This window comes from Gallus gallus, chromosome 10 (genome assembly GCF_016699485.2).
Source record: "Gallus gallus isolate bGalGal1 chromosome 10, bGalGal1.mat.broiler.GRCg7b, whole genome shotgun sequence".
Lineage (NCBI taxonomy): Eukaryota > Metazoa > Chordata > Aves > Galliformes > Phasianidae > Gallus > Gallus gallus.
In genome coordinates this window covers 6,407,585-6,425,606 of record NC_052541.1, presented here as the reverse complement: position 1 = coordinate 6,425,606, position 18,022 = coordinate 6,407,585, and the positions used below count along the sequence as shown (strand labels likewise).

The 18,022-nt window shown below is 39.0% G+C and overlaps 2 protein-coding genes across 4 annotated transcripts in view; one reads left to right on the top strand and one right to left on the bottom strand.

Annotated features, from left to right (window-relative positions):
• Positions 1-18,022, top strand: part of MPHOSPH10 (M-phase phosphoprotein 10) — a 1,076,704-nt gene that overhangs the window by 458,990 nt on the left and 599,692 nt on the right. The window lies entirely within an intron of this gene.
• Positions 1-18,022, bottom strand: part of THSD4 (thrombospondin type 1 domain containing 4) — a 274,739-nt gene that overhangs the window by 186,196 nt on the left and 70,521 nt on the right. For all 3 annotated transcript variants that reach the window (XM_046899269.1, XM_025154005.3, XM_025154006.3), the window contains one exon: positions 7,081-7,183. In XM_046899269.1, the coding sequence (XP_046755225.1) occupies positions 7,081-7,183 (103 nt within the window). The remainder of the gene's footprint in view (positions 1-7,080; positions 7,184-18,022) is intronic.

Sequence of the window (18,022 nt, the reverse complement as noted above, 5' to 3'; positions counted from 1 at the left end):
TCATTCCTCATTGTTCCCTCCAAATAGCAAGTAGAAAAGTAGGGAAATTGAGGTACACACAATTAATTGGAAACATCACAAAATGTGCAGTGCATGTGACCTATTAGAGAAAAAGGCAGACTTCATATCTTAGATCTCCACTCAAAGCAGTACAGTCAATAATATATATACATTACTTTTTGCATCGCAACAAATCACATAATCCCACATAAAAGCAAGCTCTGATATTGCTAAGCTTCCTACAAATGCAAATCAAAATATGTTTATCGATAGAATTAAACAGGAAGTATAAATATAAAGTGAGTTGCCATGCTGAAGAATTAAGTTTCCATATACATAAGCATCTAAGCATGTTTTTTATGAAAGCTTTCAACAGAAGTAGTTACATTTTTCAGTAATACACAGGATATTTACAATTTCCAGGTCAAACTCAACACAACAGATGTTCAGGAAGCAGATTTATTGATGAAGTCAAAGAAATGCCTCAGATACTTCAGCACGATCATGTTCTATTGTATTTGAACAAATTCTAGTCACATAAGTCAGCAACAATTCCAAGAGATTTCAGTTAAAAATGAAACAGAATTTTTAGTAATGCGTGCAAATGTGATCCTTTACTCTCTTAGACAGGATTTTCAACCAGCCTAAAGGAAATCAGAGCTGATATTCTACCAAATTCAACAGAAATTTTATACCTATAGTATTTAAATTCCTGTCAATATTTTCAGATACATGCTCTCAGATGTTTGCTCTTGTACTCATCTGCTACAGGTTTATGGCTCAGATTAATGTTACTTTTTTGCTAAGTAACTGAGCTTGATAAGCCAGAAATTAAGAATAGTCCAATATAAAGTAGCCCAAGAGATCACAGAAAAGGACAAGCAAAGCAAATTGCAGCATGTCTCATACATCAGCTCACATAGTAGATGAAGAGCTGAAGACACGAGTTCTCATAAAGCACACAAGTTTTCACAAGTTTTTCCCAAGTGTTTTTCCTACTTCTCAACTTAATACACTAGACTGTAACACTGGAGTGTACACGTGCAATATACATGCGAGCAGCACGTAGCCGGCAAATGTATCAGCCTATTTATTCAACAATTTAAAAAGAAATGTAAGAATATAGAATAAAAAAATAAGAATAAATTATAAGAATTAAAAATAAGAATATAACACATGCAATTAACATACAAGCTTCAAGAACAACTAACCACAAAACAGAATAAGAGCAATCAAGAACACTTCTAACAGGTAGAGGCAAAAAACAGAGCTGTGGTGTATTGCCGTGAGAAATGAAGACTTCAAGCAGCTGCCTCATTGAATATAATACCCTGCAGTTGGATGAGTTGCAGAACAGCTGGATTATTTCTGGAGAAATTCTGTATATACACAAGCATCTGTACGTCCACTAACCAGAAGTAATTTACCAGACAAATTATAAATAAAACAGTAAGACTTCTTGTGTTATGGGTGAAAAAAATTAGTTTCTCAGAGTATTGCAACAAAAAGTACAAAAACACTGGTTCAGCACAGCATAACCACAGTCACAATGAACTGGCAGTAACATATCAGGAAAGGCCAAGAATTCATGAACTGCAACTACGTTACCTCTGTTTCTGAAGGACAGCACTCCTCTAGACAAGAAGGCACAGGGAAACACGCATACAGCAGGACATACCTTACTACCTCAAGGATGGTTTTATATTAAGAGATTATGACATCCAACAATGAAACAAATACGTGCTTGCAGTAATAACATACAATACATGCCTATATTAGTATATTTATATTCATACAAGCACAAGAAGAAAACAAACACACTAAATCACTGAAATCACATACAATACATTCAGGTTGGCCCAGAATATTCACTGATCTATGACTTCACACAACACCCAATAGACTACATTTATATCTAGCCTTAAAACTTTCTCCAATGTTAGTTGTGCACATTCAGTAGATTCACACAAATAGTTACAAGAAATGAGAAAAAACTTAGAAGCAACATCTGGAAATCTGACAACAGAAGTGCTACTTCACAGAAATCTGCCATCAATTCAGCAGATTAACTCCCAGGAAATGCTGTCCTGAAGTTTGCTAGCTCTGGCAGATAATTTCTGCCAGTCAGATGAATAGAAGATGCTCAACAAAACATCTCCTTACTGAGACTTCAGTACTGCATAAACGGTTTCTCCACAAGCCTGTATACCCTCGTCTGCACAGAGCCTGAGAAAGTCAGCCCAAACATTCTAAAAGTGGAAATATCAGCAAGACTACTCCGTGCTGCTTTCAAGAAAAGCAGGGATTTTTATTCCAGTTGATATTCAGCCTCCCTCAAACCTTGCACAAATGCAATGTGGTGTATAGGCTCACTTTTGTCTCTCAGCAGTCAAATAGAAAAAGAAAATTCATAAGAGAAAGCCTAGCCTAGCAACCAGAAAGATGCTGATGAACACTAGCAGGCCTTCCAGATCCCTCTCACTGCCAAAGGCCACCTGCTCTGGCCGGCTGCATGGCCCTGGCCTGTTCTCCATGGGGAGCAGGGCCTCTGCAAGCAGCATGCACAGCCCAGCCACCCCCAGGCCTACCTGCCAGCAGTGCTGCTGAAGCAGCGTGGGAGAGCTGAGCATAGCTCTGTCCCTAGAAACTTGTCTAGCTTGATGCCAGGCAAAGAAATCCTGATGCTACCCAGTGGAATGATGTACATCTGTACAATCATTGCTATGAAGATCCTCTAACCACATCTTCAATCCTATTTCTACCTTTGCTAGCTTGAGTCCATCAGGTTCTAACACAATTCCTCAAAGAACACAGTTTTAGTACTTTCCAGCTGCACAGAATCATTAAGGGTGGAAAAGAGCTCTAAAATCATTTAGTCCAATACATACACCTACCACCAATATTGCCCATTAACCACATCCTTCTGTGCCACATCTCCACAGTTCTTGAATACCTCCAGGGACAGTGACTCTACCACATCCCTGGGTGTAATGGAGACACAATCGCAGCTCCCCCAGGACTTGGAAGTCCTGCTGCAACCATTAGGTACACGCTGGCTGCCCTCCAGCAGCTTCCCTTGCTGCATGCCACAGCCAGTAAGGAGCAAATACCAGAATGCTGCAGCTCCCCACAGGGCTCAGCCTCAGGAGACCAGAGCAGTGCAGCACTGTGTGGGTGCTGTTCCCGCACCTGACACAGCTGTCCTAACCACCACAACAGAAATCTCGGATAGTCTGGCTGTCATCAACAAATAGAACTCAAAGCAAGAGGGCCCATGGCTGACCGGAATTTTCAGGGGCCACTGATTGGAAATACTGTATTATCAGTATGCACTTTGGATGCATGACACTACCCAGGTATCCTCATGAAGATAAAGTATCAGACAGACTTTCTTGGAGAGGAATTTATTTCTTCTTTAAACTTATACAGGATCTCCAACCAAAAAAATCTTGTCATCTCCCTCCCCTCATAAATGCAGTTACTCTTCACTAAGAAGAACTGTCTCGTGGACAGATTTTCACTGAATTTTACTTTACAATGAGACAATAGCTTTTCTCCTTGAAATAGACATTTTGTCCATGAAAATATTGAACGCTTCTCTTTAGGTTAGGTATTTATTTTTGATGGTGGAGAAAAAAAATTAACTGAAGAGTTCAAATTTGAAGAGTTATATAGGGAGGCTACAAAAAAGAAGGGGGCAGACTCTTTAGCAGGGTCTGTTGTGACGGGACAAGGGGAGATGGTTTCAAATTAAAAAAGGAGAGATTTAGATTGGATGTGAGGAAGAAGGTTTTTTTACAATAAGGTGGTGAGGCAGTGGCACAGGTTGCCCAGAGAGGTGGGGGATGCCCCATCCTTGGAGACACATTCAGGGTCAAGCTGGACCAGGCTCTGAGCGCTTGATAGAGCTGTAGGTGTCCCTGCTCACTGCAGGGAGTTGGGCTAAATGACCTTCTATGGTCCCTTCCAACTCTAACAATTCTATAATTCTGTGTTTCTGTGATTCAAAAATTCATTGCTTCTGTAGACTTAAACTTCAACATAGATTTTACAATCATGTCACTGGGATGTTTTCCCTTCGACACAAGTAGATCTTCCTCTCAAACCCTGCTCTTAAAAGTCATTCTGTGGTATTGGTTCTCCAATTCAAAACCTTCTTCTTTCATTAAATATACTAAACTTGTGAGGTTTACAGTCTCTTTAATATGCCTTTTTTTTAATAAAGACAGAAGTTTGTGTTGGAGCAGTAGCAGATAAAATGGGTTAGAAATGCAGCTGCACCAATCTGAACAAGGGAGAAATAAAAGTGTTATTTTTCAAAAATAATAATAATTATACTGAACTCACCATCAAGATAGGACTGTAAATCATGGTTTAGCTGCTCTTATTGATCCAACACAAATATTAGGAGCAAGCTGAGATGTGCAGGGGAGGGAAAAAAAAACTGATTGTGGTATGTTTTAGATCTCCTGAGTCATCTTTCCTGGCACAGGGCAGAGTGAGTCAACGCTGCTGTGGAGGAAGGAAGGAGATGGAGGTGGGCTGAGCTGGCTCTGCATTGGCTATGTCTCATTAAGGGTAATTTGAAAAGGGATTCATCAAAGTTAAATCTTTGACGCCATGCTACAAGAGAAGTCATTTCATCTGCAGACAGCATCATCAGCCCCGTGCTTGCTGGAATACTGAGCCCTTCTGCCTAAATGCATTGTACAAAGTGCCAAAGTTTTACAGCTCCAAAATTGCCTTTGAGGGTAATTTGGTAATGCCTTACATGACTTTAATTAAAAGCAGACCATATAATGAATGATCATAATTTGAGGTAAAGATGTAGCACCAGAACTCTTCCATACACCCACAACAGTGAAAAGCAGAACTGAGGCACAACTACAGTAGAGAAAAAAAACATTTGATCAACTAAGATTCAGATACTAAATTACTTGAATCTGCACTGACTCAAGTTTTGCAGTAAGGATAGGTAACATCAATTGTGAATCACAGTTGCTCATTTAAATGAACTAGAAAGAAAATGCTAGCATGCTAACTACATGTGGAAATGTCTATTTCTAGTTGTTATACAAAAAATGAACTTCACATACATGCAGCATTCTGTGAATCCCCTGAAATATACTTCCAATAGCTCCTTCAGCACATCTCTGATGGAAGGCTCTTCATTATTCCTGCAAAACAGGCATTTTGCTGTTGTGCAGTGAAGACGGCACAGAACCCCAGAATCTGGCTCAGAGAGCTCTTCACACAGTGCAGCCCAGTAAGGGTCAACTTGGAACCCAGGAGCAATTCAGCGACAGCTGAATGTGCTGTTTTCTACATGACTCACCTAGCTGCAGTCCTACATTGATGTGCTGTGCTTTTCGCTGCTTCATTTTGAAACCTACTATCAGGTTCTATGGGGTACACGTGACCTCAGTTTATTAACAAACAAGTATCACCAGTAGTGATCACCTTTTTTCCTTCCTCGTCTATTACAGTAAAGGGATTAGAAACACAAAGAAGAGACCTAGCACTGCAAAAGCAGTCTCTCCATCACAAAATAAATTTTCCCATTTGTTTTCCACACCTTGTCCTATTTTGCCTCCATTCTGGAGCTTGGAAAGCAACTTAGCATACCAACTTTAAGGCAGATGGCAAGTCAAACATACATCGAGTACTGAGTAGATCACTGACATTAAAGACATACATAATGAGGAAACTTTATGCCACTGTATCAGTTTTAGGAAATACAGTATAGGGTGTCAACATTAAGATAAATCATAGCACACAAACATTTATTTGTAATGAAGTCTCTTGTAAATTAAAATCCCTGTAAATGTTAATGGTAAGGCATTAAAAGCCATAACACGATGTATTCTCTCTAGCTAATTGTGTAAAACTGCATTATGTGTAGCTACTTCCAGAGAAAGCAATTATAAAAGTGATATTCAAGACAGACTTCAACAACTGAGGTAAATTCTCTTCCATCTGCTTTGTTTTTGTCAGATATAGAAAGGACAAGTAGGTGGGCCTATGCCCTGTATTTTTACATTTCAAGGTGTGATTTTGTGCCCCATTTGGATGGAAGACACAGCACAGAACACACAGTACACAGCACACGCACCCTGCTATTAAGGGGCACTGTGGATAACTATGTCCTCGCTGTACTCTCACAACAGTGATTCATGTCAAGCAACAGAATGGTATCACAGTAATAAAGATAGCTAATGCACAGTATGCATACATACTTCCCTTTGCATAAGTCCTCTTTGATCCTTGCAGTTCTGTGAGAGACAACTTTTTTAAAATATTACTTTAAAAAAATATGAAGGCAAACTGGTTTTCACTGAATCCAGAGTTGAGACATATTTGAAGGATAAACTGTTTACTGCATAAATAATCACAAGTCTCAGCTGAGGAGGGCCCAGATCTTGCTTACAGGAAGACAAACAAAACAAGTACTTACTTCACAAAACATGTTCCCAGTGAAATGTTACAACCCCCAACTCACTGAGGTTTTATACTTCAATGATTAGGGTTCTGAAGGACTGACAGACCACTGACAGAGTTTTCACTACCTGTTCCAGGACAATCGGTTTAACAGGCAACTGAGAAAACCTGTAGCACAGGTATTTCTCCCCCAGTAACCATCTCCAACTGTCAAACACAACATTAGAAAGTATAAATCACGCAGTCAGAAAATCCTGAAATGAATGGATCAGGATCAGGAGTCACATGCTATGCTGGAATTAAAGAATTCAACTCCATTTACTGAAACAGACACATACTGAGCCTTTGTCGTTAAAAGCAAATACATAAAAGAGAAGATATGTAATAGCATTATAGCTGAAATAATCTTGCAACGTCGTATAGAGGCAAAGGTACACATGTCAAAGTAGAACCTGCATGGTTTCATTCTTGTAAAATGCAATAAAGATTAATGTGAGATGTTTACTTGTCCAGAAGATGAACAAAGCAGAATCAGCAAGGCTCAAACAGTAAAGCTTTGTGGCTTCCACTGGGTTAAAAGCACATCTGCTTTTCCAAAACATAGTCTGTGTAACAAAGTAAAAACACGTTGGCTTCCCTTACCTTCTGCAAAAGGTTCCCATTCATAAAATCGACCCATAAATGGCTTGTTATTGTATGATGCACACTGCACTTCTCTAATACTTCTGCTGCTTTCAGGACACATCTATTTGAACAGAGAACACAGTTGCATTACGATCAATAGTAATATTATTATTCCTTTCTTATTAACTCACTGTAAATGGTCAGTAAAGGCTTTGTCAAATTCTAATCCATATTAACATCAAAAGACTCCTTTTCTTATAGCAACGTTCTGCTTTTAAGTGCTCGTAAGAAAAATAAATTATTAATGTTGTGGAGTTGAAGGAGTAACAATTCTACAAAATAATCAAATCCTTTATTGAGTTGTCATTCCACTCAGCAGAAAGAAAATACTTCAAGATGAACTCAATAAAGTAGATCTGAATCATTTCCTTTCCACAATAGCTTTACATTTCTCATTATTTATTTTTTTGGGCTCAGATTCAACACAGTTAAAACATTAACATATATGCTTCCATAACTTACTAAAACCTGGGCACATCACCTTCTCATTCTCATCCTATGTTTCAGTACAATATTACTCGTTCTTAAAAAATTATTACTATTTCCACATGCTACCACGACAACCATTGCCTTCCTTTGTATTTTAACTTGTGCCTTCAAATGCTAGCTCCACAGTGCTTGAAGCAACAAGAATGTTTTGTGTAAGCACACGTACACGCACAGTGAGGCAGGGCAAGCTGAAGACATAAGAAACAACTTTTATTAGGTCACCTGCAATGCAAGCCTTGGCAGAAAAGCCTTGTTCAGATCTGAAGCAAATTCCAAAAGTAAATATAAGTTAAATACTTAATTATTTAGTCCACACAGTAGAGCAGTTAAAGCAAATGACTGCTTGGTGTGTGGGCACACAAAGGGGAGCAAGATTTCTAGAAAACAGGGGTTTATTTAGAGAAGTTCCTGTGCTTAGAGAAAACAGGCAAACTTTGGTCACACGTGTATTTTTATAGGTAGACATTCGATGATCAAGATGCCTATTAAAAACATGGCTCACAAGCAACAGAAATCATAGGAAGAAATAGAACAGAGCAGCAGAATAATATCTTCTATAGGAAACAAAATTCAAGGGAAAACTTGATACAATACTATAAAAAGCAAAATAGGTGAGTAAGAAAAGAATCAGTAATAATAAGATCTTGGGGCAACTGCAGATCAGGTCTCTTAGGTATGTTATGGGGGAAAGATGCGTCACCCTTGCAGTGCGAGCCAACACACAGAGGTCCAGAGGAAGTTCTCCCCAGAGGAGTTCTGGCTTTGTATCCACCACCCATATATGAAGACATGTGTAGTTGGATCAGTGAGAACAAAGCCAAGAGTTTTCAAGTGGGCTATAAACTGAACCAAAATCATGGCTGTGGGGAGTTTCACTGACTGACTGCTTTATCTTCTACTAGAACGACTACAAGAAGTCTTCAGGAATAAACACTGCTTCTGGCCAAACAGCCATCTGTGCTTAGTTCATCCACCCTTCTGAGCTCTCCAACTACATGAAAATACTGACATCCTCAACAAGCCTTCAAAAAACAAAAAAACAAGCAAACTTTAAAAAGTTGCACTGAAAATTCGCCTTCAGGAAGGATGGGACCAACAATTTGTTTCTAGTGCATAATACAGAAATCAAAGCAATATATCTGGAATAAGACATTTGTGACACAGTAATGCCACAAGATTAATTCAGCCACAATTAACAAACATCAAGACTCAGAATCTTACATTTTTTCTGGAAACCAATCATACCACGTGTCCTAAAAGAGAAGCATGAGAACCTGAGCTGGCATAAATTAAGGTCCTTACATTAAATTAGAGCAGAACAAAGTCGGTTTGCACCAGCAAAGAAACCAGCCTGAAGGGTTTCTTTTTGGAACACATTTCCCTTTTTTTTTTTTTTTTTTCTTTTTTTGGCTCATGTATTCTGATAATCTGTTGCAAAGTTTTGTTGTTTCTTGTTTCTCCTTTTCTAAGCCTTGAGCTCATGCTCTTGTGTACCAGTATTTCTGGCTCATAAACCATTTCCTGTGCACCCCGTTCATACCAACTGCAGACAATGTAAGAATAAAAAGATCAAAATATTCATTGCAGTTGCCAAAAAACAGTGCTCCCCTCCTCTCCTCTAAGATCATTTTTCTATAGCTGCAGTTTCTGCTTTTAAACTTACTGAAAAGTTGCCCACAGGACAGAGGCCCCATTGCTTTAAAGCAGGACAAAGGACTGACTAGTACACTAAACACACTACATGGATCAAGCCTAAGCCAGATGAAGAAAAGTCTAACTCAATAATATCTCTGCTACTAAGAGAAGATGGCCTTTCAGTATCTGAAGGAGGGCTATAAAAGAGAGTAGGACAGATCATTTAGTGGGGTCTGTTGTGACAGGACAAGGGAAAATGGTTTCAAACTAAAAGAGAGGAGACTTAGATTTGATGTAAGGAAGAAGTTTTTTTTTTTACAGTGAGAGTGGTGAGGCACTGGAACAGGTTGGCCAGAGAGCTGGTGGGTGCCCCATCCATTCAAGGTAAGGCTGGACCAGGCCCTGAGCACTTGGATCAAGCTGTAGATGTCCCTGTTAATGCCGGGGCAGTGGACTAGATGGTCTTTAAGGGTCCCTTCCAACTCAGATGGTTCTACGATACTTTAAAAATCCCAACTCAAATCTCCTTCCTCCACTTTCTTCACCAACATATAATTGCAATTTAAATGTCGGCATGAAGATTGGAGAGCATAAATTGGTCTGCAAAAACTCTTTGCTTTGTACTTCCACTTAATGCTGAATGTTTATAAAGTATTTTATCATGGAGTCACACGCAACGTGCAACAAGTCACATGTACCACAGCTCACAAATCAACAGTGCCTAAGCCAGAGTGAGTGTTCAACTAATTTTTATACTTCTATTTAATCGCTATTTCTGACCTATATACATGTAGCTTGATTCTAAAACTTCTAAAGGCCAGCAATAAGCAGGACAGAAAAGGCAGGCAGTCCCAAAGAAGCTCACATTTACTGGTCCTAGAGGCTAGGCCCTGCAGCAGCCATGGCTGCCCTCTCAGCCCAAGGCACTGCAGAGCAGGCTGAGAGCATGGCCAGAGCCTTGAGCAGTGCTCCAGGCAGTCTCTGCATTTTTCCTGGCCTTTTGCCAAACAAACAGCAATTTTATCTTAAAAAGCTGGCGTGCTTGCAGAAAAAGAATGTTCCTGTGGTCAAGCCCAAGTACTAAGATTTAAACAACAGGATCTCTTCCCTAAGTCTTGCATAGGCTGTTGGTGTAGACTTTGCTAAAGCACTTAACTTATTGAGTGATTCTTCCTCAGTTCCCCCTCTGTGACATGAGGGCATTAGTATTGTGTTGTGTCATAGGTATTTGAAAACAAACCTTCTGAAAACAAAATGTCAACTGATTCTTTTTTTTTTTTTTTTTTTTTAATTAGGAGTTACTTAGGAGTTTCATTATTTTCCTCTCAAAAGCATCTTTTTCTTTTCCGATAACTGAGGGAGTTAGGTAAACTTTTTCATAAAGATCCTGGTGTAAAAATAGGATGATTTTTTTGGATATTTGTCAAAATAATCCTCCTTTTTCAACCGCGTATGCAGAGGGTAAATGAGCAAAAAATACTTGGTACGTCTACTAAGATAAATCTCAGATAGTGTTGTGTAGAGGCAGATATTAATTACTTAGAAAACTATAATTTCAAAGGGGGACTTTTTAAAAAAAGCAATAAATTACTCTTTAACTGTTAACGATTTTTAGTGATTTCTTCCACATAGCTGAGAACCAGGTCCATCAATGCTTCACCTCTGGTTGGTCTATCCACAACCTGAACCAGAAAGTTATCACCAATGGATTCCAGCAGTCTCCTGGATCTGGATCACTTGCAGATCATCACGTTGTTTTCCCAGCAGATACCTGGATGATTGAAATCCCCCATCAGGATGAGAGTCTGTGAGCATGACACTTCTTGCAGCTGAAGCAGGAAGGCCTCCTCGACAGGCTCCCCTTGATCAGGTGGCCTGTAGTAGACTCCGACCATGTCCTTTGTTGATCCCTCCCTAATTTTAACCCACAGGCTCTCTACCATCCTGACTGTTACTCAGAAAGAGCTCCTTGCAGTTTATCCACTTATTGACACAGAGGACAACTCCCCACCCCTCCTACCTTGCCTATCCCTTCTAGAAAGCCTATAGCCCTCAATGGTGGCATTCCAATTATGCTAATCACCCCACCATGTTTCTGTGATGGCAATAAGATCATCTTTCCTCGTAACCGAGATGCTTCAGGCCCCTCATCACCTTTGTGTCTGTGAGACTCTGCTGGAGTCTCTCTAGAAGATCCCTGTCCTTTTTGAGCAGAGGAGCCCAGAATTGGACACCGTTAATTTTTGTATGTTTTTAGATGATGCCTCTCCTACTTAAAGTACACTTGTAGGAAAACACCACCACCACCACCACTACAAATCAGGTATGTGTCTTCAGCTAAGTGCCACCAAAGTGCCAGGCATTTCCACACAAAATAGGAGGCTTCCAGACCTTCCACTGCCACATTCAATGTCTCAGCCAACTTTCCTTGTACTTCCACATCGTGAAATTGTAACAGCAGCAGCACAATACTGTGCCAAAGAAGCAGGGAGTGTTTAGGGTAGAATATTTTAGAAGTACTCCTTTCTACTTGGAGATCTTAAGCCAAACTTCTTGAACTGCTCTGAAAGAGTTACGCATATCTACGTCTTATTTTCATCTGAGATACACATGCATGAAAGCACTTTGAGGGACAGCAACGCACACTATTTCTGTTTGTCAGGAAACATCAGTTTTCTTTAAATTAGCTGCCAGCAAAACTAAGACTTAAAGCAAATAAACTATCCTACCCTACTTTGGACAATGTTTGATAAACACGAGTTTTTAACAAATCTTTGATGCTCCACTGAATTAACAGTGCGCTCACACTGGCATCATGCCTGCCATTAGCAAATTGCCTTGAGGCTGCACTGAGACACTGCACTTTTGGAAGAGAATACAAGGGTCATTCTGATACTGAAGCCACCTTTAAAGGCAATTAAGACACTGACTAACATTTTTGGCACTGTTTCATTTCTACAGCCTACAGTAACTGGCCAACTCTTTTTCCAAAGCCCACAGTCCTTCTGGGTTCTCCAGCCCTACGCATAATTTGTAATTAATATTTTCTATGTGTATATTACTATATATGAAATTAAGTCTAAGTAATCGAGTTACACTCAGTTTTGTCCTCCTGCAGTAGTTCTAGCTAATCTTGTTAATCCTTTTCCATTCCAAAGGATAAACACACTTTCAAAGGAAAACAATTAAAATACTTGTTTCTGAAACACTGAAAGACAGCAGTAGGTTCATTTAAACAACTGGAAACTGTTTTTCTTCCCCCAAAAGTTCTAATTCTTAAAAATTAGAACAGAACATGAACACAACTGCCTGCCAATGAAAACAATAAATAAGGTATATACTAAGTATGTCTAGATATCTTTGGCACAAAATACCTGATGACTTTTTTTTCCTGAAGATGGAATTAATGTTTGTAAAATCAAAAACAGGCAAGAAACTTAAAAATGTAAAATTTTTAAATTTATGTGAAGAACAGCTTTTCAATAAAAATAGTGCTGGCCAGATCTGGTTGCAGCCCATGACCGCAGACAGTGCACTATAAATGTCTGGTTTTACACGCAATGAAAATTAACATCTGTGAATGCAGCAGTATCTGGACAAGTTTAGGAAGAATCAGCACCTATAATGCTTCAATCCTGGCACTGCATCAAGCAATGCATTTGCTCCTACACGTCCGCTGCAGTGGAAATTATGCTTAGTTATGGGGATCACCATAAACTATTAACTTTTTGCTAACCAGGGAGAATCTTTAAAACAAAGTCTAAGGGAGCAATTAATACAGTAATACATTTCTCTCAGTGCTTTCAAGGGGCTGCCTGTCATGGGCAGAAAAGATAACAAAATAATAATAATCCAATTTTGTCTCCTAAGTAAGAGATGCAAAAAGTGATTAATCAGATCATTAATCAAACAAGATAGTATCATTTGAAACATTTCCACATAGATTTGCAATACTCACTTCTGAATTTTCTGCTGACTGTTTCAGTGTGCCCAATATATACAAATAGCATCTACTCCACAGCGCATCTGAGACTATCTACCAGCTGACCTCAACAAATGACATTGCTTCTTTGGCTTCTCAGGACAAACTAACAGCCAGGAAAAGTGCTTTTTTTCCTGCTAGAAGTACTAGATCCAGGAAAAACAGAACCTTCCCCAGTCACCATGGCATTCCTCTCCACATTAAAAAGAAAAACAAGGAACACTGCATATCTGTAGTTCTGGAAGGTAGCTGACTTTGCTGACTCCCTAATCCCTGCCCAAACAATGCCACTCCCTTAAGGTTTGTTTCAATTTCACATCTACTGTTCCATAAAGTTTTGTTAGAGCAGCAATGTAACCAAAGTTGACTATAATATTTCAATTAACTCTCTAGAAAAATAAAACAGCAAGAGCACCAGTCAGGTTGTGGCTCTCTCTTACAGCTCATGCTGTTAAACTGGTGGTCCCCAACACTTCTGGCCGTGGGGTCATCTTCCACCTGCTTACATATCAACACAGCACTGTAGCAAAACCCTCCTCAAAATCTAGCTGTTCTCTCTTCAGCTGCAGTAGGCTAATCCATCAAATTCAAACACTGTCAAAATACCTACAGTTTCTCTGGCATCACCTCACATTATTAATCCACCAGGTGTCTTTCTACCCAAGTATTCGGATATGTACTGCAATATCTTGCTTAATACTGAAGTCAAATTAATTCTATTTTGAAAGATTTTGTTTTCCTTTATAAAAATACTGCTATATACTGACTACATATTTGACTACCGAATCATCTCTTCTAGTTCCAAACACATATATCACCTGGATGTTCATATAGGCTCAGAAAGTTTAACTGTTTCCTTTGCTCGTACTTCTAAAAACTCTCATTCTGCCCTCCTAATACGTTTATAGTTTATGTCTATGTTTATACTTCTAAAGTAATTCCTTCACTCTCACTTTGTTGCTACCTCATCTGTCCTCCATTTCTTTCACCTTCTATGAATTCCAGCACACTGTTTGCCCATTTCAAGCTGAAATAAAACAGAACGTGACAGTTGGATGTCTGAATACTATCAGGCGAATGGTCATGTTACAATTGAAACACCACTGGTACTTTGGTAGCCCAGCTGGAACACAGAAACCTTTTTTCCACAACTGATTTCACTTTGCACAAGAGAAAGTGCTCTCAATTAACCTAGAAGAGTCTTTGAAGGGTCACCTGAACATAATCTTGATTAAATTTGCAATGAATCAGTCAAATAATGCATTAACGCATAATGCTGCAAGTGCATCTACTAGTGATTGACCTTTCATCCCTTCTTTAGTAACTTACAGCTTCAAACACAGTATGTCTAATAAGGAAGAAAGATCAACCAAACAGAAATAAGCATCTCTTCCCAACTTTATATGTTTGCGGCTTTTTCTGAATGCTGATAAACCTTTTAAATTAGATTGAAAAAACTTATTTTAACATTTTCAACAACTTCTTAAGATTTTCAAAGATTCAAGTCCAGTTTTAGCTTTAAATTAAATTTTATCTACTCATCCATCTCACACATAGCATCCACGTTGGTCCAACGTGTCCAAATAGAAATGTGTGGCACTATGAGCTTAGGAAGACTCACCAAATAGCTATAGGAGGAACATTAACAGTAGAGTTCCTCAGTAGCATCAAAAATGTGTCAAGAAAGTTATCAATTTCTGATTATTGCTGTAATTTTACAAATATTTTTCCAAATAATAATGACGATAATTGGATCAACAGTATCTAAGTTTAACAATTAGAAAATGGAAAACAAATACTGAGAACAGATCATGCTAGAACAGAACGAATATCATCTGGAGAAAATTGATACACAAGTACGCCATAGAAGCCAGCACTGTGTGAATTCACACCTGCCAATGGCCTATCCAGCTGACAATTCTAGTCCTTTTTTTGATCCAGCACAAAACCAGATGACTATTCACTCCTTCCAAAGCCATTTTTTCCAAAGTTCAGTTACTATTTTACTGTCCCAAATGTATTTTATTGCCCAGTTCCCTGAGTGAAGTACTTCAGTACTGAGATTGGAGAGCACAGACGAGATTCTTTACTTAATCCTAATCAAGCACTAAAAATACTTGGCATCTGCAAAGACATTTTAACTACTTTGTACAACAGCTGTACAACAGTGATATCATTTTTTCTACCTAAATGTGCTGCATTAAAAAAACAACACCACCAAAACAAGTATCCTTGCATTCAAATACCTATTTATAGAAACACTACATAATGCTCAGGATTATTAAATTTCATACTATTGCCTCATTTAATGGGAAGTCAATTAAAACTTACTTCCATTTGACAAAATTTGGCTCCGAGTCTAAAGAATGGCTTAGCATGGAAAGCTTTCAGTCTTGCCGCTGATCCTGTGTCTCATGTCTTTGCTGTTCAAAAACACCTCTGTGTGGGAGGAGGAAGTACCTGGGTTGATTCAGCAGAAGGACTAAAAGTTTAAGAAAGTTTTTGATTTGTATTGCCATAATCCTCCACATCTTAACTAAAGAATCTAATTACAGCAAATAATCACTGTTCTCAGCTATGGACTTCCCTGATTGTCATGTAAAATGGAACATAAACATCTATGCAGGTTAGTATGAGGCACAAATGTACAGGAGTGACATCTAGGGTGAGTTCTGATAAATCCATTGAGAGAATTAATTTTGCTCTGTTTGTGTTAAATATGACTCACTTTTCTGGGGAGCATTTGCTTTCCACACAAAGTTGCAGGCACCATAGAAGTAATTTACACTTGGCTGCTGTAACCTCTCAGCCACTACTCACAGAAAGTGCAGCATTATTCTCATTTTACAGTTCACGTCTCCATCAAAAAATCACAACCACAAACATCCTGAACTATCTGCCACTTAAGCTAAGCCACTTTAAACCAACTGGCAGATATGTTTACCATGTCTTAAAATGCTTTGGTATAGCTACAGCTGGTAGCACAGTCTGTTTACTTATGAGTTCACTGAACTTTAACTGTCCAGGCTACAATTTTCCACTGCTGGTATCTGTCTTAATCTTATTTTTTGACTGAAGTATTTCTTCCAAAAATGAGTCTGAAGAAAAACAAGTGGAGAGAAGTGCTCTACTTTTTTCTCATCCTTCAAATACTCTTTTTTTTCTTTCCAAAATGTAACTGAATGTCTCCTTTTAATGAGTAAAATTAAGTCAGCCAGGAAAGTGCTTTTTGTCAAGAATGCATCTTCTGTCTTTTATAGGGAAATCTATCCAAATATAGCCAGACATAAGCTTTTGAAGAAATACTGATAATCCCACTTTGCACATGCTCAGTAAAAGCTTGCTGAAGTTTTGCAGCTCCAGTACTGGAACAATTCATTTACAAGAGGCGTGTTCCAAAGCTGAGACTCAAAGAGGCCAAGTAGCTTTCCAGCAATCATTGGCACGTGCTCCTGAGCTCTGCACCGGGGCAGGGACCAGAAAGGAGAGACATGTCGACATGCCGACCCTGATTCTGCTGCAGTCACCACGGGCAATGCAAAGAGGCAGCCTAATACAAACACCTGTACCTAGAATGTGTGGGATATCTTGTAAAAACATAAATAAAAGTTCAGAGTGGGATTCAATAAATGATTGCTGGATGCACAAGTTGGCCACAGGGTCCTGTGAAGAAGACAGTAAAACCAGAGGGAGCTGGAGAAAAGAGAAGGATCTGAAGTAGAAGGAGGTAGAACTGGAGGCAGAAGAAGAGGGAAAAGAGCTGGAAAAGCGTGATTAATTAAGAAAATACAGTGGGACTGCTTCTGCTAGAAGGCAAAAAGCAGAGACGGACTATATTTGGAAGAATAGCTGAAACACCTGTGGTGGAAAAAAAACCAAAACACCACATGAACACAATGGCAAAGTATTTCCACTGCCCTGTAGTACTAGTAGGGGTTGAACTGCCCATGGCTCAATTGCAGCAGGCTGATGAGGCACATGAATGCTGACCTATCACATGGCAGGATTCTGGTTGTGAAGGTTTCTTCCTTTTTGTTTTGAAACTACATAGCTTCATGCAGCACGCTGTAGGACATTAAGAAAATGCTTAGTCTCCACTTAGAAGACATGAGATTGTCCATGCAGTTACTATCTGTTTTGGCTCTTTGTGCCTCATATGCTCACACTATTTTTTCCCCTGTGACCTATGACTCATTCAGTGTGCAGGAGGGATTAATTCTGGGGATGAATCAGGAGTGTTTAGCCAGAAGAGCGACTAAATGACCTCTGCCTCATCCACAGTTAGTAGGCATAGGGCAGATATATCCACTGAAGAGCACAAAAGATGGTCTGAAGTTTCTATGGACTCTGCTACTCCGGGAGAAAAAGTTCACCTACGGTACAGTTTAGCTCAATCCTTCCTCAGTTCAACAAACTACGTAGTTTCCATTTTTGGTGTCTGACTGAAAACCTCTGGATCTCATTTGCAGATGAGTTGCCAAATCATAATTGCAGTTTTGGTCAATGCAAATTTTGCTTTGAGTATCATCAAGTAATAAGTACGATACCAAACATGGAAAAAATCCCAATTACTCAACATAGGGCATTAAATAATTTACTGTTTTTTTCTGTATCTCATTGTTCTGTACCTCAGCTCCCTTTCTTACAACAAAGATTAGATCTCGCAATCACACAGCAGGTTTGTGAATGTTAAATCAAACACAGTGGTAACAATTTCAATTAATAGCCCTTAGAGAAGCCATTTTTTTCTGCAATGAACATTTTTAAGGCAGGGAGCCAAAAGCTGAATAATAA